The sequence below is a fragment of the Botryllus schlosseri genome, chromosome 9 (genome assembly GCF_051294905.1).
Source record: "Botryllus schlosseri isolate E-star chromosome 9, Bs_hap1, whole genome shotgun sequence".
Classification (NCBI taxonomy): Eukaryota; Metazoa; Chordata; class Ascidiacea; order Stolidobranchia; family Styelidae; genus Botryllus; species Botryllus schlosseri.
The window spans coordinates 12,826,209-12,853,706 of NC_137244.1; the positions used below are offsets into that span (position 1 = coordinate 12,826,209).

Sequence of the window (27,498 nt, forward strand, 5' to 3'; positions counted from 1 at the left end):
CAACGGATACCCTGAGTATGTCATCAAGCGGACAATAAATAATAAGTTAAGTCATCGGAATGATACCAAACCAAATGAAACCCCCGAAGAAGTCTCTCGTGAAAATAGGGATGTGTACACTGTACATTCATCTACCTTGGATTGGCCCGGTTTCTTATCGATTTGAGAAACAGATAACTTCAGCAGTCCATCGCTGTTGTCCAGCGGTGAAAACCAATGTTGTTTTTACCACGATGCCAATGTTTCCTGCAGTCCGAAAGGACGTTCTCCCGGCTTTACAACAAAGTAACGTCGTTTATGAATTCAAGTGCCACTGCGATTGTCGGTACGTAGGGAGAACTTCCAAACGGTTGCAGGACCGAATTAAAGAACACATCCCACCGTCTGTCAAATCATATATCTCGAAATCGCAGCATAACAATCCGCTTGTTCTAGAACATAACCAGGCCATGAGTCAAAAATCTTCTATTGGAAAACATTTACTAGAAAATCATACATGTGCTGCTAACTACCACGAGGACATGTTCTCTGTATTGGCTAAGGGTCGCAATTTATTTCATTTGTCTGTTCTTGAGTCCACCATCATCACCATGAGTAAACCTAGTTTATGCCAACAGAAAGAATTTGTGTATCATTTGAAAATCGCGCATTAACTTGTTTGGCTTCGCTATCTCCATGCCAACGCTTCAGTTCTCTCATTTTCCTAACTTTGTATATTTTCTGTGTGACGTCATAATTAGCGATATATGTTGTTGCTGAACATAGTTATTCGAATTCTCGCATTATTACTGACGATATTCCCCTGACGAGCGTCAGCCGAAAAGCTTCGGGAATAAATATGAATATTTTATTCAAATCCAGCAAAATGTTTCACCAACTCTTGAAGCTCCACCAGTATGGCGATACCCCAACCAAATGTTACCACTATGGGTTGCATTTTAAACATAAATCAATTTAAAACAAACATGTTTAAAACATTTTTTACTGTTGTTTTCTCCAGCCATGACGTCACAAATCTTCAATAGTGACATCACAGTATATTGGCATTGACATTTTTAAAATTAGGGTAAATATGTCTTCTACGACTAAAGGGGCTTTCGGCCACTGTCATATACACACCAAAAATATCTGCAACCAGGACAAAATCGTTATGCAGCATTTTTACAGTAGGCGGTCATCATGATCGGAACACCCATCCCGTACCATATCAATATCTTCTTTCTATAACTGTCGGACCAACGACGATTTCCAGAGTGTCACGCCATATCGTATACGTCGACTATGTTGGACGCAAATCGTCCCTAGGCTCATACTATATGTTGTTAGAAAGTTTTTGCACAATTATGGCATAATTATACAACGTTTGAAAAAAAACAATTCTTTTTAAAGGGCATTTGATTAAAACGCTGTTTAAAACAAGTTTTATTTGAAGTGTTTTTAAAACACCGTTTGCTATGCAGCCCCAGTCCACGCTATTTCTAGACATTATCAATTATGAAACAGAAAATGTACTTTAGAAAATCGAATTCTCATATTGTACCATCTCTATGCAATTTTGATAACGTCCGACGCTTATGTTTGTTTTCCTCATTTCAGTGCCATTCGTGATTGTGATCAGCACCGTAACTGCCGCACCCCAAACCCCACAATTGGGGAGGGGGCGAGGTCAAAGGGGGCCCCAAATTATTTCGTGAATTAGCAAAAATTATAGAGTATTTTTTTGAAAATTTAGGCAACTTTTTCAAAAATTTTCGCGCTTCGCGCGATTTCAAGCTGCCAAATATCTTGATTTTGGGGTACTCTTCCTCCAAGAAAAAATACGCAAGATTTCTAGAAATGGGCATATCGGCGTTGGCCATTACCGCGCCACGACGCATCAAGACACATAAAGTTTTAGGCCACCTAACATGCGACTTCAAGAAGTGTGCCAGAACGATCGGCAGCGAGAAAAACTTCGCCGACAAGGACTGCCCTTATGCTGACCGAGAACTTCGTTATATATACAAAATAGTGAATTTTACAATCTCAACGACAAATACCATCCCGAAAGGAAAGATTATATGTCAATGAAGAAATACCAATTTGAAATCGTGTGCGTCTTTTAGTTTGGTAGCCTACGCTCAAATGGAGGTCACGAAATAACATCATGTTACGGAGTCGTACCAACGGGCCCTACAGTTTCCAAGACACCTCACTCAGCTCTACCTGTAAATCTGATTACGTGAGCAGAGAGGACACGAAAATGATAACAATATATATGCAATTCCCTATCTTAGTGACCGATTTTATCATGAATTATCGAAAATTTTCGCGCTTCGCCCTGGCTCACCAGACAGTACAACTAACTTCATGGCAAAAGTGAACAAGGTGATAGGGGGTAGGTTTATCACCCTATGGGAGCCAAACACCCAAGTTGTTTTTGGGGGCACCTGACGAAGTGCTGTTTCGTTCCTGACTACGGGTATCGCCCGAAGATATTTAAATATTATTGAGGGGTCCAACCTTTTCAAACACACCTCCCTCAGCTCTATCTTTAAATCTGATTACGTGAGCAGAGAGGATAAAAATTGATAGCAATATATACGCAATTTCTGATCATATTGACAGACTCAATCATATATTATAGAAAATTTTCGCGCTTGGCGCGGTTTAGGTGGGGAAAGCTGACCCTCTAAACAGATCCCAATGTAGATGATAAGTATCGGTAAACAGCGCATAGCGATAGGGGGTCTGCGGGGCGAAGCCCCCCAGAAGTTCGGTTTATCATCATATGGGGGCCCAAGACCAACATTTTGGGGGGGCTGACGAAGTGCTGTTACGGCCCTGATTGTGATGATCCTATTTGTTACTGAATACCTGGAGTGCGGGAAATTCGAGATATATTACGTGATAACCTTCTACATTTACATACTCAACAGGTAATATATCGTATGCCGCGCGTCCAAGATTGTCACATTTATTGAAGAAATGATAACTAGGTTTTATCGAAAATATTTGAGTGACTATTCCGAGTTCATTCCGAACCACTATACTGCGAAGTCTATAAAATAGTATTGGAATTTCCAGTTCAGTTCTTCCAGACAATTCAGAAGTCCATATGTGTGTCAAGTATTTGAAGTACCCATTATTTTCGTACAGTTTGACGAACGGGGTCATTTACAGCATCAGAGATAAACGATTCCAATTTTCCGCCAAGAATCTTCTATGCCGGCGATGTCGCAACACCATTCATAAGGAACGACATATCAACTGCGAGTGCAGCCGGTGATAGCATATATCCACTATAGCTGAGGACCCTCCCTATACGATTACGGCTGTGTTTAAAATGGAAATGAATTTAAAACACCTATGTTTTTTAGGCAGCGGTCTTGTTTAAAACAAGATTTATTTTGATTTTCACGATATGATCACTTGCAGATGAAAGTAACATCTTAAATTGAAATAATTTGGTCCACTGGAGTGCATGACATTGAATCGTGTAATAGAAATATATAGAAACAATTGCCTATTTGTACCTGTGTTCGAGTAATATTTTCACATGACAAAATCACAAAGAGGCGTTCGCGGCTGAATGAGCGATATGGAAGCGTAAATGATTTGTCTTCAGGCTTCTCTTGGTTTGTTGCGGAATTGAATTATCGTTTGATGGACATTGGGGTGACTTTCAACGCATCGCAGCGAGAAACTGCTCTAGCGAGTACGGCACCCCGATAATAAACTAGGTCGTTTGCGAATGATATGGCACCTCGCACGCGCAAAAAGTGCTACCGTCGTGTCGGCCGGCCCGAGTTTACGGGCCGGCAAAGGGTCGACCGCCACAGGCTCCGTCGGCGCTCCGTGGAGCGCCTAGCCGCGCCTCGTTCGCCTCGGGGCACCCGGGACATCGTCGCTACTCAGGCGGGAGTCCGACTTAGAGGCGTTCAGTCGTAATCCCCCAGATGGTAGCTTCGGGCCATCGGCTTGTCAGCCGAGTGCATGAACCAAATGTCTGAATCTGCGGTTCTTCTCGTACTGAGCAGAATTACGGTCGCAACAACGCTTCATCAGTAGGGTAAAACTAACCTGTCTCACGACGATGTTCTGTTCTATAGACTAGTATACTGAACACTGTAGAGTGTACAGCAGGGGTCTCAAGCACACGGCTGGCAAGTATGCATTTCGTGCTGCCCGCGTACTATACGATCTACTGAGTGCCCACACATATTGGCTAAATATGATTATATCGATGATATGCACAGGGCCGTAACAGCACTTCGTCAGGCCCCCCCAAAACTTTGGTCTTGGGCCCCCCATAGTGTTATAGACCGAACGTCTGGGGGGCTTCGCCCCCCAGACCCCCCTGCGGCGATACACTGTTTACCACTAGTCATCATTTTCATTGGGAGTTTCTTTAGTGAATCAGCTTTAGTCGCCTAAGCGCGCGAAGCGCGCAAAATTTCTAGTATTCATGATTTCATCGATCAGTATGATCGGGAATTGCATACATTGTTATCAATTTTTATCTTCTCTCTGCTCACGTAATCAGATTGGCCGGTAGAGCTGAGTGAGGTGTGTTTGAAAAGGTAGGACCACTCAATAATAATTAAACATCTTCGGGCGTATACCCGTTGGCAGGAACAAAACAGCACCTCGTCAGGCCCCCAAAAACGTGGGTCTTGGGCTCCCATAGGGTGATAAAACCCCCCCCCCCCCCATCACGTTGTTCGCGTTTGTCACGAAATTACCCGTACTGTATTGTGAGCCATGCGCGAAGCGCGAAAATTTTCGATAATTAATGATAAAATCGGTCAATCAGATCGGCGACTGCATATATAATATGCTATCAATATATTGTCCTCTCTACTCACGTAATCAGATTTGCCGGTAGAACTGAGTGAGGTGTGTTTGAAATGGTAGGACCACTCAATAATAATTAGCGTATACCCGTTGGCAGGAACGAAACAGCACCTCGTCAGGACCCCAAGAACGTGGGTCTTGGGCTCCCATAGGGTGATAAAACGACCCCCCATCACGTTGTTCACGTTTGTCACGAAATTACCCGTACTGTATTGAGAGCCAGCGGCAAGCGCGAAAATTTTCGATAATTTATGATAAAATCGGTAAATCAGATCGGCGACTGCATATATAATATGCTATCAATTTATTGTCTTCTCTACTCACGTAATTAGATTTACCGGTACAGCTGAGTGAAGTGTCTTGAAAACGGGAGGGCCCGTAAATAATGAATAAACATCTTCGGGCGGGCGGAACCGTTGATATGACTTCGTTACATGATGTTATTTCGTGACTTCCAGTCTGCTATATCAGAAAATATAGAACCGCCCAAACGTAGGCTTTTAAACTAAGAGAAGCACACGATTTCAAATTGGTATTTCTTCACTGGCATAAAATTTTTCCCAGCGGGATGGTATTTGTCTTGTGGGGTTCAGATTGCAAAGACAGGAACATTCGGCGCCAGTCATTTAGGCGCCTATGGACAATTAAACCTATATGTATTTTGTATATATAGCGAAGTCTTTGATCTGCATAAGGGCATAGACCTTTTCGGCCAAGCTTTTCTCGCTGCCAATCGTTCTGGCACACTTCTTGGAGTCGCATGTTATATGGCCTAAAACTTGATTATATGTCTTGGTGGGTCGTGGCGCGGTAATGGCCCAATACCCAATAAGAAAGATAAATGGCTACGCGAATTCGCGCTCAGCGCGAAAAAATTTTGAAAAAATTGCATAAATTTTCAAAAAATACTCTATGATTTATGCTAATTCACGAAATAATTTTGGGCCCCCATCGAGCTCGGGCCCCCCCCAATTGGGGGGTTTGGGGTGCGGCAGTTACGGTGCTGGATATGCACTATGCAGCAAGAATCGTGGATGTATGAGCGGCGGCACGCCCACTCTACGACAGATAGGCCTACTATAGCAAACACTTTGCGCGAAATCTTGACGACTTTTTGTGAGCTTCTTGCAGGCTCGTTGATGTTATTTTTTTATTAATAATATGTAGAATGAGACATTACAACGAAGCATTTTTGAAATTTTTCAAATTTTGAACAACTCTATTAAGTATGCTACGAAGTAACTTCCTAACCCTGACGTGTCGCGTGGATCTGTCAGTGGTTCATTATCAGAGGTGGTCAGTAACGAAGTACTTCTACTTTTTCGAAGTACTCAAGTAGTTTTCTTCTACTTCTGGTACTTACTCAAGTAGATCTGAATTTCCCTACTTCTACTTCTACTTCATAATATTTTGTGATCTACTTACTTACTTTCGCTATTTTCAGTTTGTCAAGTGGAAGTAGTTTAATCCTCCAATCAGGAAGATAGCCTGAGAAATTTCGGGGCTGTTTTCACGAAGTATCGACATTTAATTTTCATAAAAGTTGAGTTAAGCCCAGAATTTTCGTCGCGCTTCGCGCGCAGTGAATGCGGAGTAGCCAGTATGATTTCACGAAAGTATCGGTGGTTATAATTTAGGTAGCGGGTTGGCGTGGTTCACACCGCATTGTCGCCCTTCGCCATATCAAGTATTTCATCACAGTATATATGGCTTATCATAACGTTTGAAACTGATGTTTCGCAATCTAGCATTTACTTATCATATCGTAATCTAGCTGTCAATGGCGTGTCCTAATCTGGAAAAGTCGACTCTGACTTTTTTGTTTTGTTTTAGAGCTGTTTTAGCATACCAACATTCGAAACTTTCTGGCCGGAGACATTAAATACATGTTCTGTTTTTAGATTTATATTTCACTTTCAATTCCCAGTACCATATATTTTGATTTCTAATTTTATCAGCTCTTTTGTCTGGATAACGTACATGTTGAAGAATAAAAACAAGTGCAGTAACGTCTCCAATTTCCAGAAATAAAACTACACAATATAGCATTTCACGGTCCACCATATTTTTTATTAACGTTTACTAATCGCATAAAGTGTTTACACCGTATCCAACACAACATCCCGGTATTGCTCTTCGACTAAACTACAGGCCTTATAATATGGGGGAGTGCGCAGTACCATGATATTTTCTAAAACGTGCTGCTTGAGTAAACAGAGGATTAGTATAGCATTTCCATATCAATGCTATCATTTTCATCCCATGATGTGGACGAATGCTTATGCTATCGAAAATTGGATACCTGCTGGTATGCATCAATATCAATCAAGCTCGTCAGTTTTCGCATAGCTCAATTTGCACCTTTTTACAATCCATGTGAACGAATTAGGACCGCTTTCACAACTACTTACTTACTTGAGTACTTTTAAAGTCAGTCAATTCTACTTCTACTTCAAGTAGTTTCAGGTTGCTTATGGAGGAAGTACTTCTACTCGTACTTGAGTAGATTTTTTTCGTCGCTACTTCTACTTCTACTTGAGTAGCTTTCTTGACTACTTTGACCACCTCTGTTCATTATGCAGTCAACCAGCATTCAGCAAATAGCATAGACGTCGCCAAACAACTGACTTTGATTCATCGAAATGGGCTACAGCTGCATCGTAGTTTCATGCCAGAATCACGTGGTAAACCGTAGCCTAACTATGAGATTCTTTAACACAATAACAATTTTTGCGATTGTGGAAAATGGAGTATTCAGTGGGGGAAATTTGTTTTATCATGTAACGAAAATATACACAGCACATTCAACTCCAGCGCCAATATAGTATGAGATGATTTGATCAAATTTGGAATGAATACCCACCTGATAGGCTTCCAATCTTAGGCATATTACGAACATTCTCCTACAAGACACTGTCAAGTACTTCCAGGATTTGTCGACGTAGAAGTGGTCCACAATCTGCCGTTTCGCCACTTGACTCCCTGCAAGCCCTGTGTCCCTTTGCCCCCGCGCAGCAAGGATTAAAAGCAGGTCGTGATGGATAGGAATTTGGTAGGCTACTAGTGAAATATTCAACCACACTCCGATGTAACATGTATCCATTGCTACGGAATGAAAGTATCTGACATTGAATGTTTAAAATGACTTCCCCCTCCTACCAACTACGACTTTCGCCTCCTCGAAAACTCGGGAAGGGGTTCTGGAGTTGAGCTTGGTCGGACTCGCACCACAACTAGAACGAACAAACTTTACAGACACACAACTAGCTAGATTCCATTCCGAAGCAGATTATTAATTTTTATTTTATCGGAAACTGACTGACTTCCCAAATGAATATCAGTGTAACAACATTACTGAAAAATCAGATCCCCGAAACCCTCTACGTCACTGTTTGTAGTGATGAATGAGCAAGCAATGGTAGATTGGTATCACGATTTATGGCAAACGATCACACGTAGTTTTAAACACACTGTTTTCTAGTAACTGTTTTTTTTTGTGAATCGCAACTAGAACTAGAACTGCTCAAAACATCAACAGTCAATCAACTAGATAGGGGGTCATCAACACGCGGCCCGCGACCTGATTTGAAATTTCGGAAGAACTCTTTAAAATGATGAAATAAATTTCAGTGTAAACGTATTGTTTCAATTCAATTCAATTTATTGCTAATATTTTCATCCTTTCAATACACCACAAGACTGCGATATAATGAAAGATAGGAAGGTGTCGAAACGACTTAATGGAGTAGTCTTCGATATTCGTTGTTGTTGATCAAAGTATTCTATTTTGCTATGCGCAATATCACTTTTCCTCACTAGCTGAAACGTCTTCGGCGATGGTAATATCATTCCATGGAGGAAGAATTTGGTGATATGAATGGGCATATAGCCTTGACGAGCAATGGCCCGTCACGTCCAAGACCGAAACGCTTAGAAAACGACTTCGGGCTCGCCAAAAGACCAACCTTTACGAAGAGATAGTTTTCCGGCAAGTACCGTGTCTAGCTTACCCCAACATCGATTCTTTAGTCCATGGGAGGCCAATCAGCGGCAGTAGAACGAAAATTATGCGGCCGTCGAATCTTAATTCGATTAGAGGATGTGTTGGCGGCCGTCAATATGCAAATTAAATTTACGATTTTAATCCATGAAAGGTGCTGATTTTCAATTTTTATATACATTAGTGTCCTTTGCAATCTGAGCCCCACAGCACAGATGCGAACAGCAGAGGAAAATGATGGGCCCCATAAAGATACCAATTTGTAATCGTGTTCTCCTCACAACGAAGGAATTTTGTTTCTGGTAGGCCTGCGTTTGGACGAATCCAATATCTTTCCACTGTGCCGACAATCCTGATACCAGGTCAAGAAATAACGGTATGCAACAAGGGGGACTAATAACAGTGGACCCACCCAAATACGCAGCACAGCATTAGTAACTTCTCTAAATTTTCAAAGAAACCCCCTGCATCAACTCTACCGGTGAATCTGATATCATGATCTGAGAAAGGATAATTATTTGATAGTAATACATGAAACTATACCAATATTAATGACCCAATTCACATACAACAGTGAAACTTTAGTGAACCGATCCCCGTGGTTATTCACAACACGACTATACGAACGGGTGCGCACTGCGCATAGTAAGCCGATGTGAGTAAATAGATAAAGCCCGAAGTTCACCAGCAATAGAATGGGCGGTTAAACGTATGTATTTGCCTCCAGTTAGTTCATTACGACTATGCAATGTAATTAGAGTAAAATAGATATTATCTAAACTTGATTTTTGTTATATTTCTTTCTAATATGGAATAAAATTCAATTTCTAAGTTTCTCCGAATTCAGTAATTCTAATCCTAATGTAACTACAAAAAGACTGTCTAGCTGTCTTTCTAATTCTAATCTAACTTATGCTGAAGCAGCTGCCTAAGTCTGCTTCACATCATTCACCCCAACCGATCTGAAAACGTTGGACTACCCTACATCCCCACGCCCGCGCGGCTGCACCACGACCACACTTTCTATCATCCGAATATTATTTACTAAGCAATAACATCATAGAATGGAAAGAATCAACTTTAGAAAGTCCGTAAACCGCGCGCCCCCGGCGCGAGACGCTGCAACGAGCTCGAAAACGAGAGGTATCGACGGCGACAAACACATGCTGGAACATATCGCCAACGATGGCACATATATCCTAATATATAGCAACTAAGGCCGGGGCCGCAACATACGGCCAGCGGGTCGGATCCGGCCCGCGACGGGATTCCGAGCTGCCCGTGGACAGCTTCCAGTCTTCCATGATAATGTTGTCCGCGGCCCGTATCTACCTACATACATCTGCGAGCAAACGTTTTCGAGCAACAGATGTAACAAGACAAAGCGGCGCTCCAATATAACTTATGTTCACGCGCATTCTTTACTAAGGGTTTGCATATCCAACATGGCAACTTTGATCGACCACTGTACATTGCGTTAATAAATTCATTGACCACTGTTTTGGTCCCTATATGCTTTACGCACAAATTTTACATCAAACAGGGTGTATTTCTCATATAGGTGGATGAATACGCAATCAATGTATCGATTCAGGAATCCGGCCCGCCAAGTAGGGGAGATGTGGTACCGATGGATCACTGGGACCGAAAATACTTTGAAAATTCTCTATGATAATTCCATGATTGCACTCCGTGAACTTGTCTACAATTGCATGCTGGCAAAATCTTTCCTCACATACAAAAAAATTCGACGTGCGCGAGCTATGGGGTCTCTCACATATGATTTTTGTTTTGGGGGGTCTAAACTAAATTTAGATCGACATATACATTTTTCTTTGTAACCTTCAACACGAACAAACCAGCAATAATTTTTATTGTGAAGTGTAGGGCTTGTATCAGGCTATATAATGGCACTTATTATTTTTTCAGTACTTTCCTTGAGTGGACTTTTTTTCGATTCATCTATAAAATTCGTAGGGTGGGGACCGATGATACAATAGCCAAATCAAGCAAAATATTCAAGCATACTCATCATGAAACAAATGAAACATGCTTACGTACAGAAAATCTTTATCTAATAATTGCATATGATGTTTTATCGCTATAACGAGGTATTTGGAAGTCACACTGTCGATTTTCGGGCAATATGTATGTACCCACAAATTTATAAGTTCGAGCCTAAATCAAAACGTGATGTTATGACAACATTTGAGTTAATATTTATTCTATTTTTTGACAGTTGCGACCAAACATTCTTCTTTGGCTTGCTGCAGCTTAGACTATAATACTGAGCAAGAAAAGTAGTCACATTTGAGTTTTTTAGGGTATATGTGTCATAGGTCCCCGGGTCGTGTGTCATTGGACCCACCGGGTGGGGACCGATGACACGTTCGACCAACAAATTTTGAACGTCAATAAATATTTTTTGAAAAGACGGATATTCATGTATATGTGCGCGATAGGTAGAGCTTGTATAAAAGTGCTGAGCCAGCAAAAGATCTGCTGTTTTCGGCTGAACATTTCGGGGCCAGCGATCATTTTCCAATTTTTGATCCATCGGTACCACATCTCCCCTACTTCATTTTCTCCATATCCGGACCTCCGACTGGAGAAGTCGCCCGCCTCTGAACTAAGACATCGCGATTAATTCGACAAATCATTAGTAGGCCTACATAATGGAGCCGGAGACGTACAGTATTGCAATTCGGAACAGCGTAATCGTCTTGGATGCGTAATGGTTACAGTTTTTATTTATACACGCTTCAAACATTCGGAATCTGAGGAGATACACCACTTTCAATTCACAAGCGATACATGAGGGTGAGGGGGTGATTAGAAACAAAAAATATCTCAAACGATATCGGGAATGCGTTAGGGATTATGATTGCGAGTGGGAAATCTGTTTCGTGTCTCCCGGAAACAAGTTCGGTCACTCGATCGTTTTTATAATTAAAGACGTGAGTGAGTTAATAGCGATTTCGCGGGCGACGTTTCACTTCCCGTAGAACTTCTTGTTGAGAAGGAAGATTAGCGAGTTCACGTTGATCTTAGCTCGCCCTTCGAAAATCTTCATCTCCGTCACGCCTTCGTATTGTAACTGTAACAGGTCCTGAAAACATATTGGGAGTTATAGGCAAGATCCAAACTAAATACACTTGGTAGGCGGCCGTATACCATTGTCGGGCTCGCATACCGGCCGAGATAGCGTACGGAAACGCAACGTTGGTGTTTCAAAACTGATAAGGCAAGGCTATTCGAATAGCGAGATATATTTTTTCAAACACTCAAATTATACGCTCCTTTCCACTACAGGGGTAAATTTATCAACCAACGGAAATTATACTTTAGATCAGTGGTCGGCAACCTATGGCTCTTTTGGGTATAAGATATGGCTCTTTGCCAAATATTTATTTTTGTACTGAATTGATCAATATTGCAGCGACTTGTTGGTAAATTTTCATCACGGCGAGAATAATTATTCTCGTGGCAGTATAAACATGTCTTTGAGAGGTAAAGACAATGCCGTCTTCAGGTTTGGGGGCTTGGGCCCCCTGTTTTCAAAATCATCAAATTTAAGTGACTTTCATGCCGGCGGCCAATATCACTCCCGAATTCTATGTACCCGACTCGAAATCTTGCATTGTGCGATACGTTGATTAATCAAAGAGCATAGCATACATGGCGACGCCCATTTCAAAATGCAGTTTTCAAATACACATCGTATATATACACATAGATATACGGCGTGAAATGAACTGTTGTGGATGTCACAATTTCGAATTACAAACAACGCCATAGCTATCCACGTTCTTGATTGGTAAGTATATAGCTCTGTGTGCTATGGGCGAAAAAATGTATGCGTGTAGCGCAACGTTATGTCACCGCCGAATACGTTAAGAATTGAGAAGTCGATAAGCATTTAGATTTTTGGAATCAGTGTGACAGTCACATTCGATTAATATCAGTTATAATAAATTATAAACTACCTAGTACCTTCGATGAATTGCGTTATCAATGGTGAGGCTTGGCCCGTCTGTGCCTTACCTCTCGTTTCGAGCATTATTTTCGAACAATAAATACCAGTTTTTACAGAGAAAATATGGCGCACACTAGGAATCTCATAGTGAGTTCGAATTAGTGCTACCATGACGTCACGAATTTTCAATTGTGACGTAACAGTTGATTGACATGTATGGCTCTTTGGGAGTAGAGATGTAAAAAAAATAGGGCAAATATGGCTCTTCGGACAGACAACGTTCCCGGCCACTGGTTTAGATGCTATTTTCTACTGTGCAAGCCTTGAAACCTCAATTGGTCGCATTGCAACATACGAACATGTAGTACAACTCTATCCGCATTAGTGAAAATGACATTTTCTACGAAGTCGTGATTGTCACAAAGCTCAAGTAGGTAGGTATGATCGAAAAAATACCAAATTATTTTCACTGTGATATAGATCTAGCGTTATATTCTTTATGGTCGCAAAAAAGGTAGCCTACATATACGAACTTTCCACGTCATTGATGCTGTTATGACGCCCTAATAAGTGATACTCTATATACTCTAAGTCCAAAATATACCATGAACTCTGCACCTCGACACGATGCAGAAATATTCGTTCTAAATTTCTAAATCAATATAATATTTGATGTTTTATTTCTATAATTAATATTTATAGTGGACAGGCGTCCAACTTGTTACCTTTTGCAATTGATATGTATACTATTACAATATGTTCGGCGCCTTCGGCGGACCGGTGGTTGAGAACTACTGTTCTGTACCGTTACCGCAGATAGCTTTACACTTACAAGAGACTCAATTTGATACCGTGATTTTCCATGTATAATACTCCCCCTACGCACCCTGAATATGGCATGTAGAATATGGGAAAAGCCTGCACCCATGTATAGTACGCACCATGCGCGAGCCAGTACATACATAATACATGCGTAAATGCCGATGATAAAAGAACTAGCGCAGGGGTGACCAACCTTTTTGGCCAAAGGGCCACATGCAATTGACGAAACATTGCGCGGACCGCTAGCCGCGCGCGGCGCGAAAATTTCAAAGTTTATAGGTCAACAATATCATAACTTGAGTATATTGCAGGTCTGCTGTTAATCGCTGGGCTCAGTTTGCAAGGATGCGACCATTCGGCGCCAAGAAATATATATCGATATAGAAAGCTACGTGTGTCAATCATTTTGCGCCAAGGTTTCATCGTCGCCGGTCTTTCTGCGACCGCAAACGCAAGGCCGCATATTGGACGACACTTTCTCTCGTAATTGCAAATATTAGTTAGACTCGATCTGGTACATTAGGCGTTTTTTTCATTTTCATGATGGAGGGGGCTTAAGTAACAATATAGTTAAAGCAAGAAATCAAGTGACAACATATTGCGCGAAGCGTGAAAAAAAATATTACTTGAGATAAATCTACCGTAAAATATTCTATACTTTATTGTAGTGTACGAAGATCTACCAAAATGTGTCGGAACTGATATTTTAGTCATCAACATCTAAGTCAGTGGTTCTCAACCTTTTTGGCTTCGCGGACCCCTTTTGACCGTCAGGGACCCTCGCGGACCCCCTCAAGTTTTAGTTCAATTTTAGCTCTATCATGGTGCAACCTTCATCTGTCTTGTGCAAATATGAACTGTAGACTTGTGATAAACAGCAAAATAATGAATTTTCTTGAAGATAACATCACACTATTTATCTAGAAATTGGTGGACTTTTATTAGTTCAAAGCTAATTTTGCTGCTGTATTTCTTGAAGTACGTGATCGTGTCTTGAAAATCCGCGTCTTCGTTTTGATATAAACGAGGAGTGCCGAAAACTATTTCCGTAAAGATAGATAGAGGCTGTTGCAATAATAACGCATAATGCTTCTGACGATACTTTTGGTGTGAACGCAACATTTATGGCACCAAAATGAAGAAACATATAAGCATGCGACGCGGCACAAAAATTTCGAATACCCAATAACCCAATGCTGTTCCGAGCGACAAGAGTCTGACCGGTCGCTACACATCCAATTTACGATTACTAGTTACGACCGAATATTTTAAAGAGTCACTTGAAAATTAACAAAAATGTTAAAAAATTCATGTCCAAGTGCAGAGCTTCAAAATCACCGCATTTACGATCCGGTCAAAATCGCTAAATTCGGATTTTCACATCGAAACCACGATAATCCCCGTATATCTCTCATGTTAATTGAAAACGTCGATATTTTAATGGCATTTTTGACAGACTACAAAGCATCACGCACTTGAAACACGACCGTAACTTTTTCCATGGTCACGCCCAAGAACTTGGCCGATATGTCGAAGGTTCCCACAACGCCCGCGGCCGTGGCAATGTCGAACTTCACGTTTCGAAATCTGCGAAAAAATCTCATCTATTAGCAGCGCGTTAGCAGTTTATGCACGAACGAGAGTTCCGCAAGCAGCAAGCGTTATAGGTAATTTTGATTAGGGAAAATCGGACTTACCGGCTGGTGTCCAAACCGTCGATTTCTACCAGAACCTTCTTCCTAAACAATTCCGAAGCTGTGTACTTGATGACTGTAGTCCTATTCTTGGTCATCTGCTTCCTGCGGCGGGAAACGATAGGCTCAATCGCACATTTACTGGTACAAAAAAGACAGATGCATTCACGGTGCTAAGGTTAGGAAGCTAAAATGAGTGAAGACAGAATAGTCAGCACGATAAGCGTATATTTCCGCTATCTCACGCCTCAAATAGAAAAGCCGATGTCCTGATATGACGTCATAATGATTTTCATTGTTATTGACGATTCTTCCTGACGAGAGTCAATCGAAAAGCTTTGAGGAGCTTTATGGAATAAAGATATACATTGCGATCAGCATTCTATTGCATTATGTACTTCATGGTCGAATAAAACGTGCACATTTGAGCTCTACCGAATAAGTCTTCTTTTTATGACATTAAAATGAGTGATACTCGCAACAGTTCGAAGCTCAAGTAGTAATTGAATGCAGGGTTGTAATGACTCGAGTCATGACTCGACTCGAGTCAGACTCGAGTCACGATTTTCGGATGACTCGACTCGACTCGAGTCATTTTCTCAAAATACGGAAATGACTCGACTCGACTCGAGTCAATCTGTGTATTGACTCGACTTGGACTCGAGTCATTGCGCATGACTCGAAGCAAGTCATTGACTCGAGATACAGACGGCCAAGACCGACATTTCATTGTAATTTCGAAGCCAACACATTATTGGGATTTGATTTGTTGGTACTGATGCTTGAAAATGTGACCAGAAACTGCTAAAAGTTGGGAAAATTGATATATTATAAATGCGAACCATTCAATATCACCAAAAAGAGTTAAAAAAGTGGGTTTAGGAAGACTTTAACTGGAAACTGAGCAGTTAATACAATGACTTGGACTCGGACTCGAGTCATAATACCATGACTCGTACTCGATCCTCTGTTTGCTGACTTGGACTCGGACTTGACACGGTGGGAATTGAAAATGACTCGACTTGACTCGAGTCAAAAATATAAAAGTGAGATTGACTTGTGACTCGGAGCCTTGTGACTTGGTTACAACCCTGATTGAATGACCCAAGAAGACTAGGAGAACTATAGCGAAATGCCGGTAATCGAATTGGTGAAATCTTTCTTTGTTCTAATTTCAATTTTAATCAAATTTGAGAAATGTTTCTATGCTCTAATTTTAATTCTAATCTGATTTCTGGTTTTTCTGTAAATGCTACAGAATGTGCAGTGCGAAAACAGCCAAGCTTGCTGCACAGACATTAGCTATCCTCATGCTCAAAGAATGAACCATCATATGATATTAACGAAACTTGAATCAAATTCCAAGTTTTCGCGAATTCCGTAATTCAAATTCTAATCTAGGTAATTCGAAAAAAACTGTGCAGCTATGATTCACAATGTAACAATTTTTTCAGGTTCCAATCAATTTTTCCCTATTGCTTAGGACCAGTAGGTGTCGAAAATCAACTTTATTTCATATTAACTTTGTTTTTGTGGTTTAGAGAATGAAATTCCAAAGTCGCAATATTTTTGAGAAAAAATATCAAAGATATGACCAGAGAGCATCGAAAATGGATGTTAATCACTTTTAAATGTTACTATACTCTGCAATATTTGCCATTTTACAGATACTGCCGTATGCGCGGTTTATTTTTGACGTGTTGTATAGAATATTTTATGATTTGCAATTGATAAATGGTGGCTTTTTTGATGGGTATCCAAGGGGGATTCACCAAGTATCCTTGCCAATCAATCAATCAGGTTTATTAATATTTTCATCGTTTCAAAAACATCACAAGACTGCGAAACACTTGGAGTAGCCTTTAAGATCAGACACCCACCTTAGCCTAGGTGAAGTAAATAAGAGGCATGCACACTGAATGCAAAGGAATGCAGAGAATATAAGACGCAAGCGACAAAATGAGGTGGTATGTGGCGGAGAGCGAGGTCGATGTTAGGTCGTGGTCCGATAATCCTGAAGGCTGGCTAGTATTCAATCAGAAGAAATTGCATGTATTTCAACTTGAATGTGGGCATGCTCGACGACTGTCGGATAGCCAGCGAGATGCTGTTCCACAATTGGGCATACTTAATAAAGCAATGCGTTGCCACCTTTGCCTTTGGGGTAGTAGGGCTACCACAGAACACTAATAAAAGAAAATATGGCTAAAACGAAACGAATTTGTTGTTGGAGAAAAAATAACGTAAAGCAAACTCGTTTGGTCAACTCAAACAAAGTGCTTATGCCTCCCCTCCACATAAAACGTGGCCCTATAAAGTAATTTGTGAGAGCATTGGATAAAGATGGTGATGCATTCCAGTTTCTCCAGAACTTGTTTCCTGAATTATCAGAAGCTAAAATAAAAGCTGGAAAATTTAGTGACCCTCAAAATAAAAAGATTCTCAAGTACAAATGCTTAATGATGTTGAAAAGAAGGCTCGGGATAGCTTTGTAGATGTGGTGAATGCGTTCTTGGGCGGCCATAACAAGGAATATAACTATGCCGAACTCGTTGCCAATTTGGTAAAGTCGTATGTAAACATGTAGTACAGAATGTCCATGAAAGTACATATGCTTGATGCTCACTTGGACGAGTTTACAGACAATATGGGAGCTTATTCCGAAGAAAAAGGGGTGCGATTCCATCAAGAAATAAAAGATTTTGAAAGGAGATACCAAAGGCAATATAATGAAAGCATGATAGAAGATTATGCGTCTGAGCCTTGATGCGGGAAAGTGATGTAGAGTACAAAAGAAAATCCCGCAAAACATCCCGTTTCCAACTGATTTTCTACTTGAACTGTTTTAGCCTGAAATATATATATAGTTTTGCATTTAACATTTAACGATGGTATATTGATTCGAATACATTCATTTCCATTCCATGTACCAAATACCTGTGCTTTGTGAATTGATTTTAATAACAAAAATTCTAATTCGTTGCCTATTATTATGCAAACTCAGAATTAACCCTTTGCCAGACAGAAAAAGTGTCAAAAGTTGGCTGTAATTTGCTCTGCGAAAAAGCAATCGATAACCTACGACTAACACGTCAGAATATTTAGTAAATACATTAATTGAATATAACTTCATCGTTGATGCCAATAATTAAAAAAAGACTTACAGCGATCAAAGACAGTTTGGAAATTATCCATTTCCTATAGGGCAGTGCTTTTCAACATTTTTGAGCTCCATTCGCACTTGAAAAACATAAACATTTTATTCGCACTAGTCAGCCGGAATTTATTACACAAAAAAGAAAAGGAAGAAATTCATCACTTTTGTATTAGAAGAGCTTTTTGGAGGTACAGAGCTTCATTATTTTACATTCAGCGTATCGTATTATATATTAATGAAGTACTAAAATCACTACAGTAGAAAAATCACAGATATCACTGTCCCGTTGTTGTCAAAGTGTTCGTTGCTTTTTCCATGGGTATCGTGTTGTTATTTTCTTCGAAGCTTAAAGAGCGAACCCAAAAACAATGTTGACTCGAAACAATATCATTTTTCCACTAAATCGACATGTTGCACCATCGCGATGTTAATACATTCCCATTTAGCACGCACAAAAGAATAAAACTGCACTTCAATCGCAGCATCAATGCTGCGACTAGCACCCTTGGTTCATTCTCTGGCAACATTTGAAAAGATGCTTTACCGTACTAAGGTATGTTAGCCGATTAGATGGTACGGTTGGTGTTAAAAGCAGGAATGCATTGCTATACAAACCCACACAATCAGAGTAATTGATGACGGTTATTAATGGATAGGCTTCGGCTTCAGTCACTTCTTATTCTTATCTATGCAATACGCATATCAATCAACATATCTTTCAAGAACAACGTGCGGTATCCCTGTGGTTGTCAACACTTACACCTTGTTTAATGCCGTAATCATTACATAAGATTCATGATTCACACACAGTTGTTTCGGCCAGGGTTGCCAACTGCGGGATGGATCTTCCGGCAATCGTACAATATTGACAAACGGATTGAAGAAATGCCAAATGATCTTTAATATCCCAAATATCCTTATACATAAAGAGGAATAAGTTTCAATGGTCTAATTGAGCTTCAATTAGGCTGAAGAAGGAATATCGTAAGAGATGCGTCTTGGTAGATTTGATTTTGCTCTGCAGAGGGTGCTCACTGCTCATGCTCATGCTCATATACTGCTCAAGTACAATCGGTCACGCGGATAATTTTGCGTCACGCGGATGAAATTTTCCAATCACGCGTGAAATCCGTCTGTCACGCACAACATGTTGTCGAAAACAACCTACGATCGGTGGAGTTCGCAATATTACTATAGATAACTAACCCAAAGAATGTAGGACAAGAAGTGCGAGGCCATTGTTCCGTCACGCCACTGTTACGCAGAGGCAGCTTCTATGTTCTTTGAACTAACCTACGGATAGATACTAGGGCTGCGTGATTTGATTTTGAATCACGAAATATGCTTCGAGTCGAGTCCAGTAATCGAGTATCACTCATTATGACGTCATATCAGAAAGTAATACGTCAAAGTTCAAATATGTACCGTTTATGCCCCCACAAAGAATATAATGCCTTTTATCCATCTCGTAAGTAAAAGATACTTTGTTATTTTTTCGACCATACCGATTTCATTCCACTTGATGACAATGTTGTGGGATAATCATGACTTCGGAAATCTGCTACGTCCAGTAACCTTCGTAGCTTTATACTATAGGTTTCATATGCTACGATACCTCCAAGCAAGGTGTCAAGGCTTCAACAGTGAAAACTAGTATCGAAACAAATCTCGTTGATAAATTAACTTCCAGTGGCGAGAAGCGTATATCGAAAAAATCTTATTTTACTACTAGACTCGAATCATTAAAATTAATACTCTATTCAGATTCGAGTACTCGAATCATTGTGCCCAACCCTAATAGATACGCAACACCCGTCGTCACTCTTGCTTGCTTGCTTAGTCTGAATTACTGTTCAGCAATTTGAAAGCATCATAATTGCTAATCCCGTAGTTGACGACCCGAGCGTTCAAATTACATAAAGTTGATCTTGTTTGAAAGCTACTGCCGCACTGATTTCGAAAATATACATTAAAATCTCATCAGGGCAATGAAATCCCCTTGAAATACACCTCAAAGTCTGAAAATCGGCATTGTTCTGAACAACCGCAACCACGCAAGGGTCGTTGTTGTGGGTCGCATCACCATCACACTATCTCGCTCGGACAGGGCATAGGTCTATATGCCTTGAGGATCTAGACTCGGCCTGAGATCATCAGTCCAGGAACAGGAAAGCGTGTCTAAGCCTAAATGGCGTAGTTCGCATTACAGACAGGCTATGCGCTGCTATTTCCCACAAGGTCCGTCCACGGTGGATGTTTCCGAGCAACTGATACAGATTCCACTACTCTTTTTTCTAGGCAGTGACGTGATCCTCTCACGCGGAAAAATTCACTCGAACTTCGCAGTATAAACACATCGGGAGCGTTTCTTACTTGTAAACTAGAAAAGCACAGCTACCAACAGCTTTTTAGAATTGGGCCCAAACGACAAAAGTTGGGGACTCACTGTAAGCCTACTTGATATCCTATTAAGTTTATTTGAATTGTTCCACGTCAGAAAAAGTGAGAAATATGGACAATGGACAATTCTCTTCGCACTCATCCGGATTTTCATTTGCAACACGCTTGTCATTCGCCCTGACATTTTTTTTTCATTCGCGCAAGTGCGAACCGTCACACAGGTTAAAAAGCACTGGCGCAATCATGGCCTACTAAACACTGCACCCATTTGTACTCGATTATACATATATCGTTGCTAATTTTTCCTTATATATTGCTGCATTTCATGCTGGTGACGTCATATTTCGAGATACGATTGTTGATATACAATGTTCTTTCCAATTCTCTACTAGTTGCTGACGATTACCCCTGACGAGTGTCAGCCGAAAGTATTCGGGTTCATTTCAATATGAATATACTATTTAATTGTATATTGCTGCAATAGACTATTTTTTACAAACATTCTACCTCGGTGTGCTAGTAGAGTACCAGAGACAGGGAGCATTATGACAATATCTCATTTTCTGACCAATTGAGCAGACATGGGGTGATTACTTCATGAATGTAATCGATTGCGATTACGATTACTTCTGAATCACGCGATTACGAATTCGATTACAGCAAAATCAGGAAGTAGTCGATTACGATTACATTGGAAAAGTAATCACGATTACTCGCGATTACATTTAGTTTGCTTCTTAGAACTAATCTTCCAAGATATATTGGAAGACAGTGGCGGCTCGTCCTATAGGGCAACTGCGGGGTATTGCCCCACCTAAAATTCGATTCAATAACAATTATTTATCATTTATAGACGCACAGCAATCAATATATACCGAAATCACAGCGAAAATCGCATTCTTCTTGTGCTTTCGCTTGTAAATGCCCATATATAGCGAAGTCTCTGCGAAAATCGAATTCTCTTCCGTGTTTTCGCTTTGCGAATGCCTAGCCGGGGCATGCCCCGGTAGCGCTCAAAACAAGCTTTCACAGTCTATTCTCTCAAAGCCGCGCACAATAAAGAAACGGTGATTTACTCTCCCCTATTCATAAAATTACCGAGCAGGTGGGGCAACATAGCTTGGTTGCCCTTAAGGTGTGATGTAACAATCGAATCTATATCTGAACTCGGTTACCGTCATATGACGTTGAGTCGATCTTTGCTGGTAGAGGTCCATTTTGACGGTGTTTCACACCATGATATTTCTTGAAACTTGGTGTGTTATGTCGTGATGGTGGTATTTAACACTGCCCCAAGTTTCAGGGTTGGTACTTAAAGATTGGGGTAGTAATTCCGTTTCCGGAATTGAGTGTGTGCTGATCCGTCATGTATCGCAAACAGATTTTACTCAAAAGCCGGTATTGGTGTCCATTGATTTTGACGATGTTCCATACCGAGATCGGTCATGACATTTGGCACGGTCAGTCTTCAATGTTAGTATCGAGCGCTGTACCAAGTTTTAAGTTTGTCACTGAACTATTTTAGTGGTAATTTCGTTTCCTAAGTCGAGTGAGAGCTGACTCGTCATTTATCGCCAACAGATTTTACGCAAAGCCGGTATTGGTCTCTATTGATTTTACCGATGCTCCTTACCTAGATCTGTCATGAGCCTTTGCACGGTATGTCTTGATTTTAGTATCGAACGCTGTGCCAAGTCTCAAGGTTGACACTCAATGATTAGGGCAGTAATTTCGTTATTGAGGCCGAGTATGGTAGAGATGTGCTCTGATCTGACACTATAGCCTACCTAACGCATTGCGGATTTCACGCAAAAGCCGGTGTGTCTGTGCTAACGTTAACTGTGTTCCATACTGAGATAGGTGATGAGACGATGATATCATGAAACAGTTAACTATAACATTCTCGTTTTGCATTCAAATATTTACTTTTACTTTATATTCTCCAATGTCAATTTCACCGTGAAATTGTGGCCTTCAAGCCATTTGCTTACAACCCCCTGTCAAGCGCGAAAGCTATTTCGTTTTCGATGACTGCTAACTGCTGATCACTTGATCAGCCTATTCCTCAGTAAATTTTACGCAAAATTCGGTGTTGGTCTGTTCCGAACAGGCTGTTCGTATTAATTTGACAGTACCATACCGAAAAGGGTCATGAGGCTACTTCTCGATGATGTCATGTGACAGTGTACTAAGTTTACAGCTTTCATTCACGTATTTATTCGGTAATATATTTTCCAATGCCGATTTAGCAGCAGACTTCTAGACAGTAAGCCATTTGTGTTATGTCACAGTCTCCAGTTTCAAGGCCAAAATCTCCTCTATGTTGTTCCGAGACCGAAATTCCGAGGCTGCTTTCGTCTTACTTCTTCGAATTTAAAATGATGTGTTGGATTCAATATGACAGGCCCAATCTATGAGATAACAATGGCGTTTGTGTCTGAACTCGTTGACCTTTCCGGTTAGGCTATACACAATAATATCTCGAGTTATAGTCTTATGTCTGCATATTGTTAGCCAGGTCAAATGCGAACATGAATCGTGTTGAATTTCTGCTCCGTACGCCGTTTAAGCAGTTTCCTTTAGAGCAGTGGTTCCCAACCGGGGGAGAATTCCCCCCTTGGGGGGAATTTCGAAACTTTTAGGGGGGAATTTGGCTTTAGCGTTGTAACGGAACATACACACTGGGTTCGCAACATTTTTCGACTTTTATGTTAGAACCAGAGGCGGTCAGTAACGAAGTACTTCTACTTTTTCGAAGTACTCAAGTAGTTTTCCTCTACTTCTGGTACTTACTCAAGTAGATCTGAATTTCACTACTTCTACTTCTACTTCATAATATTTTGTGATCTACTTACTTACTTTTCGCTATTTTCAGTTTGTCAAGTAGAAGTAGTTTAATCCTCCAATCAGGAAGTTAGCCTGAGAAATTTCGGGGCTGTTTTCACGGAGTAACGACAGTTAATTTTCATAAAATTCGAGTTAAGCCTAGAATATTGGTCGCGCTTCGCGCGCAGTGAATGCGGAGTATCCAGTATGATTTCACGAAAGTATCGGTGAATATAATTTAGGTCGCGGGTTGGCGTGGTTCCGTCCACACCGCATTGTCACCCTTCGCCATATCAAATATTTCATCACAGTAGGCCTATATATGTCTTATCATAATGTTTGAAACTTATGTTTCGCAATCTAGCATTTACTTATCATATCGTAATCTAGCTGTCCATGGCGTGTCCTAATCTGGAAAACTGGACTCTGACTTTTCTTTGGTTTTAGAGCTGTTTTAGCATACCAACCTTCGAAAGTTTCTGGACTAAAGACATTAAATACATCCGTTTTTAGATTTATATTTCACTTTCAATTCCCAGTACCATATAATTTGATTTCTAATTAATATCAGTCGTTTTGTCTGGATAACGTACATGTTGAAGTATGAAACCATCATCATCATCATTGGTTTATTAGCAATTTTATCAGTTCAATACACCACAAAAATGCGATACAATGAAAAGACAGGAAGATGTCGAAGCGACAAGGAGTAGTCTATGGAATCTGACACCCACCTTGGCCTAGGCCAGGGGTGGGCAACATACGGCCCGCGGGCCGGATCCGGCCCGCGAAGGGATTTTGTCCGGCCCGCGGACAGTTTTCTGTCTTACATGATAATGTGGCCCGCGGCCCCAGTATTCAGAGATTCCCTGCTACTTGCGTAAACGTCAAATTTTAGTGACTGTACGTTATTATGCACATGTATGCGCACTGCGCAGTTAGCGAGGGTGGTGCTTACTCGCAAGTTAGTCGAAGCGAGAAGACTTGCATTATCGGCATTTACGATGTACTCAACCCTAATGTCATTTGTGGTAATGATGGTGTTTGTCGACTACAATGGTCATTTACACTAGGCCGATATTTCATATTTTTGATTCCGTAACCGTCGACTTGTAGCACGACACACTTCTAGGCTTTTGTAAGACATCGCTAATGCCAGGGGTCGCCAACTCGAAACGGGTCGCGGGCCACTTTCAAATTTTGTAGTGGCCGCGGGCCGCATGAATTCAATATCGAGATAAAATAGGCCACACAGTTGAACAACCACGCTATATCTCGTCACCTACTAAACCAGGGTGGCCAACCTGCGGCCGTAGAAGGGAAATTTGTGGACAAGTAATTCAATTAGTACCGTATGTGCAGGCGGCCGTCGACATGCAATTTGAATTTACAAATTGAGTCTCGATTTTTTGAGAGATCCTAATCAATCTTGAAATTTTCTTTGCGCTGCGCGCGATTCAATGTGACTTCGTTTATCGATTTTAATATAGTGGCGCCCTTTGCAATCATAGCCCCACAGTACAGTCGTGAACAGCAGAGGAAAATGATGCGCCTCATATAGAAATACCAACTCGGAGTCTTATACTCCTCACTATACGGACAATATTGATGGTAGGTCAAGAAATAATAGCATGCAACCAAGTGACTAATTATAATTGGCCCACCCGAAGATGCATCATCATTGATATCTTGTCCTAAATTTTGGAAAAACACACCCTCCATCAAATCTACAGTTGAATCTGATGACATCGGATGAGAAATAATATGAAAAATACTATTATTTGTGACGAAATTCATAGGTGAATCGGAAAATATTTTCGCGCTTCGCGCGATTATGTACGGCCCATAACATAACCATGACCAGTCACCAGTGACCACTCGCGACGTCGGTGCGTATAGTAAGCCTATGTGATTAAATGGATAAGTCCGGAGTTCACCGGAAAAGGACATGGACACTATAACATGTGTATTTGGCGTCCAGATAGTTCATTACTACTATGCCCTGGAATGCGGCCGTAGGCTACATGAGTAGTCGAAATGCGGCCGTGAATGGCAAAAAGGTTGGTCATACCTGTACTAAACCCTAATGAAGAGATATATTGGTGAATTTGTAGTACCGGGCTTATCGAACGCCTTGAAATCTTAATTAGGGATTGCACCGTGGTGATCGATCAGAGAGAAGCAAACATAGTGGTGCCTGTATGACAATGCTGTTCTCAAATCCACATTGTTTTCGTCATGATTGGCGAGAAATGGCTTTGAAGTTACATTGCTGTCGTTAAAATACTTTCATTAAATACGATTTATTCCTTGTATATGTGGATAAATGGGCGAATAATGTATCGATTCAGCAATCCGGCCCGCCAAGTATTTAATTTTCCTATATCCGGCCCGCCGACTGGAGAAGTTGCCCGCCCCTGGCCTAGGCGATGTAAAGAGGAGGCATGCACACTGAATGAAAGTAAAGAAGATAGTATAGAAAAAGAATGCGACAAGAAATAGGGCGGCATGTCATGGGAAGCGAGATCGATAGGTCAGTCGTGGTCCGGTAATCTTGAAGATGGACTGTATTTATTTAGTAGTAGGCTAATTGCTTGTATTTCGACTTGAATGTGGACATGCTCGTCGACTGTCGGATGGCCGGCGGGATACTGTTCCACACATCAGGTCCGGCATATTTGATGGAGCGATGATCTTTTCGGTCGATCATATGATATTTGGACGACGTGGACGCGCGTGTGTTGGTCTTGTGCGCTTTTGATTCAGAGGTAAAGAAGTCATTGAAATATTCGGGACAACGACCGCAGTGAAACTGATACATAAACTTGCCTTCAATCTCCAGAAATAAAGCTACACAATATAGCATTTTTACGGTCCACCATATTTTTTATTAACGTTTACTAATCTCACAATGTGTTTACACCGTATCCAACACACCATCTCCGTATTGCTCTTCGACTAAACTACAGGCCTTGTAATATGGGGGAGTGCGGAAGACCATGATATTTTCTAAAACGTGCTGTTTGAGTAAACAGAGGATTAGTATCGTATTTCCATATCAATACTATCATTTTCATCTCATGATGTGGACGAATGCTTATCCTTATGCTATCGAAAATTGGATACCTGTTAGTAGGCCTATGCATCAATATGAATCAAGCTCGTCACCTTTCGCATAGCTCAATTTGCATCTTTGTACAATCCATGTGAACGAATTAGGATCGTTTTCACAACTACTTACTTACTTGAGTACTTTTAAAGTCAGTCAATTCTACTTCTACTTCAAGTAGTTTTAGGTTGCTCATGGAAGAAGTACTTCTCCTCGTACTTGAGTAGATTTTTTCGTCGCTACTTCTACTTCTACTTGAGTAGCTTTCTTGACTACTTTGACCACCTCTGGTTAGAACTGATAAGTATGAAACTAGTTTTTTGAAGGTTTCTTTTGGCGGATTCTTCGCTAGATATATATTTATATGCCTATCTTCCACCCCCTGAAAATGTGAGGCGCGTGATACGATGTCGTTGGGCCCGCGACAGCCTCTCGACCAAATTGCTACCAAGCAGGAAAAAGTCGGGGAGGATTCAGCACAAAAAAGCCGTTGGGGAAAATGTTTACCTTTTTTAAGACAACATCTCTGCTAACGTGAAAAACACGAAATTCATTGATTCAACTCAAGGTCATCGCAAAAGCGAATTTGGTGATTTATTTGTAGTCAGGAGCTATCCGACCAGTAAAAACAGGCCAAATTTAAAGGAATTTTACCACAGCGGAAATTGATGACCTAAT

The 27,498-nt window shown here is 40.9% G+C and overlaps 1 protein-coding gene across 1 annotated transcript; it reads right to left on the reverse strand.

The window, feature by feature from the left end:
- Positions 1-9,856: 9,856 nt before the first annotated feature.
- On the reverse strand, positions 9,857-20,747 carry LOC145446719 (ras GTPase-activating-like protein IQGAP2). The gene is made up of 4 exons (XM_080325070.1): positions 18,493-20,747; positions 15,332-15,433; positions 15,110-15,221; positions 9,857-11,945 (listed from the first exon to the last, which is right to left on the reverse strand). The coding sequence occupies exons 2-4, from the start codon at positions 15,424-15,426 to the stop codon at positions 11,829-11,831; spliced, it is 324 nt and encodes a 107-aa protein (XP_080181196.1). The 5' UTR covers positions 15,427-15,433; positions 18,493-20,747; the 3' UTR covers positions 9,857-11,828.
- Positions 20,748-27,498: the final 6,751 nt, after the last annotated feature.

Coding starts and splice junctions, on each gene's coding strand:
- LOC145446719 (XM_080325070.1), bottom strand. CDS start 15,426: ATGACCAAGAATAGGACTACAGTCATCAAGTACACAGCTTCGGAATTG. Junction 15,222..15,331: donor GACGGTTTGGACACCAGCCG/GTAAGTCCGATT, acceptor ATTTTTTCGCAG/ATTTCGAAACGTGAAGTTCG. Junction 11,946..15,109: donor AAGTTACGGTCGTGTTTCAA/GTGCGTGATGCT, acceptor ATATGTTTTCAG/GACCTGTTACAGTTACAATA.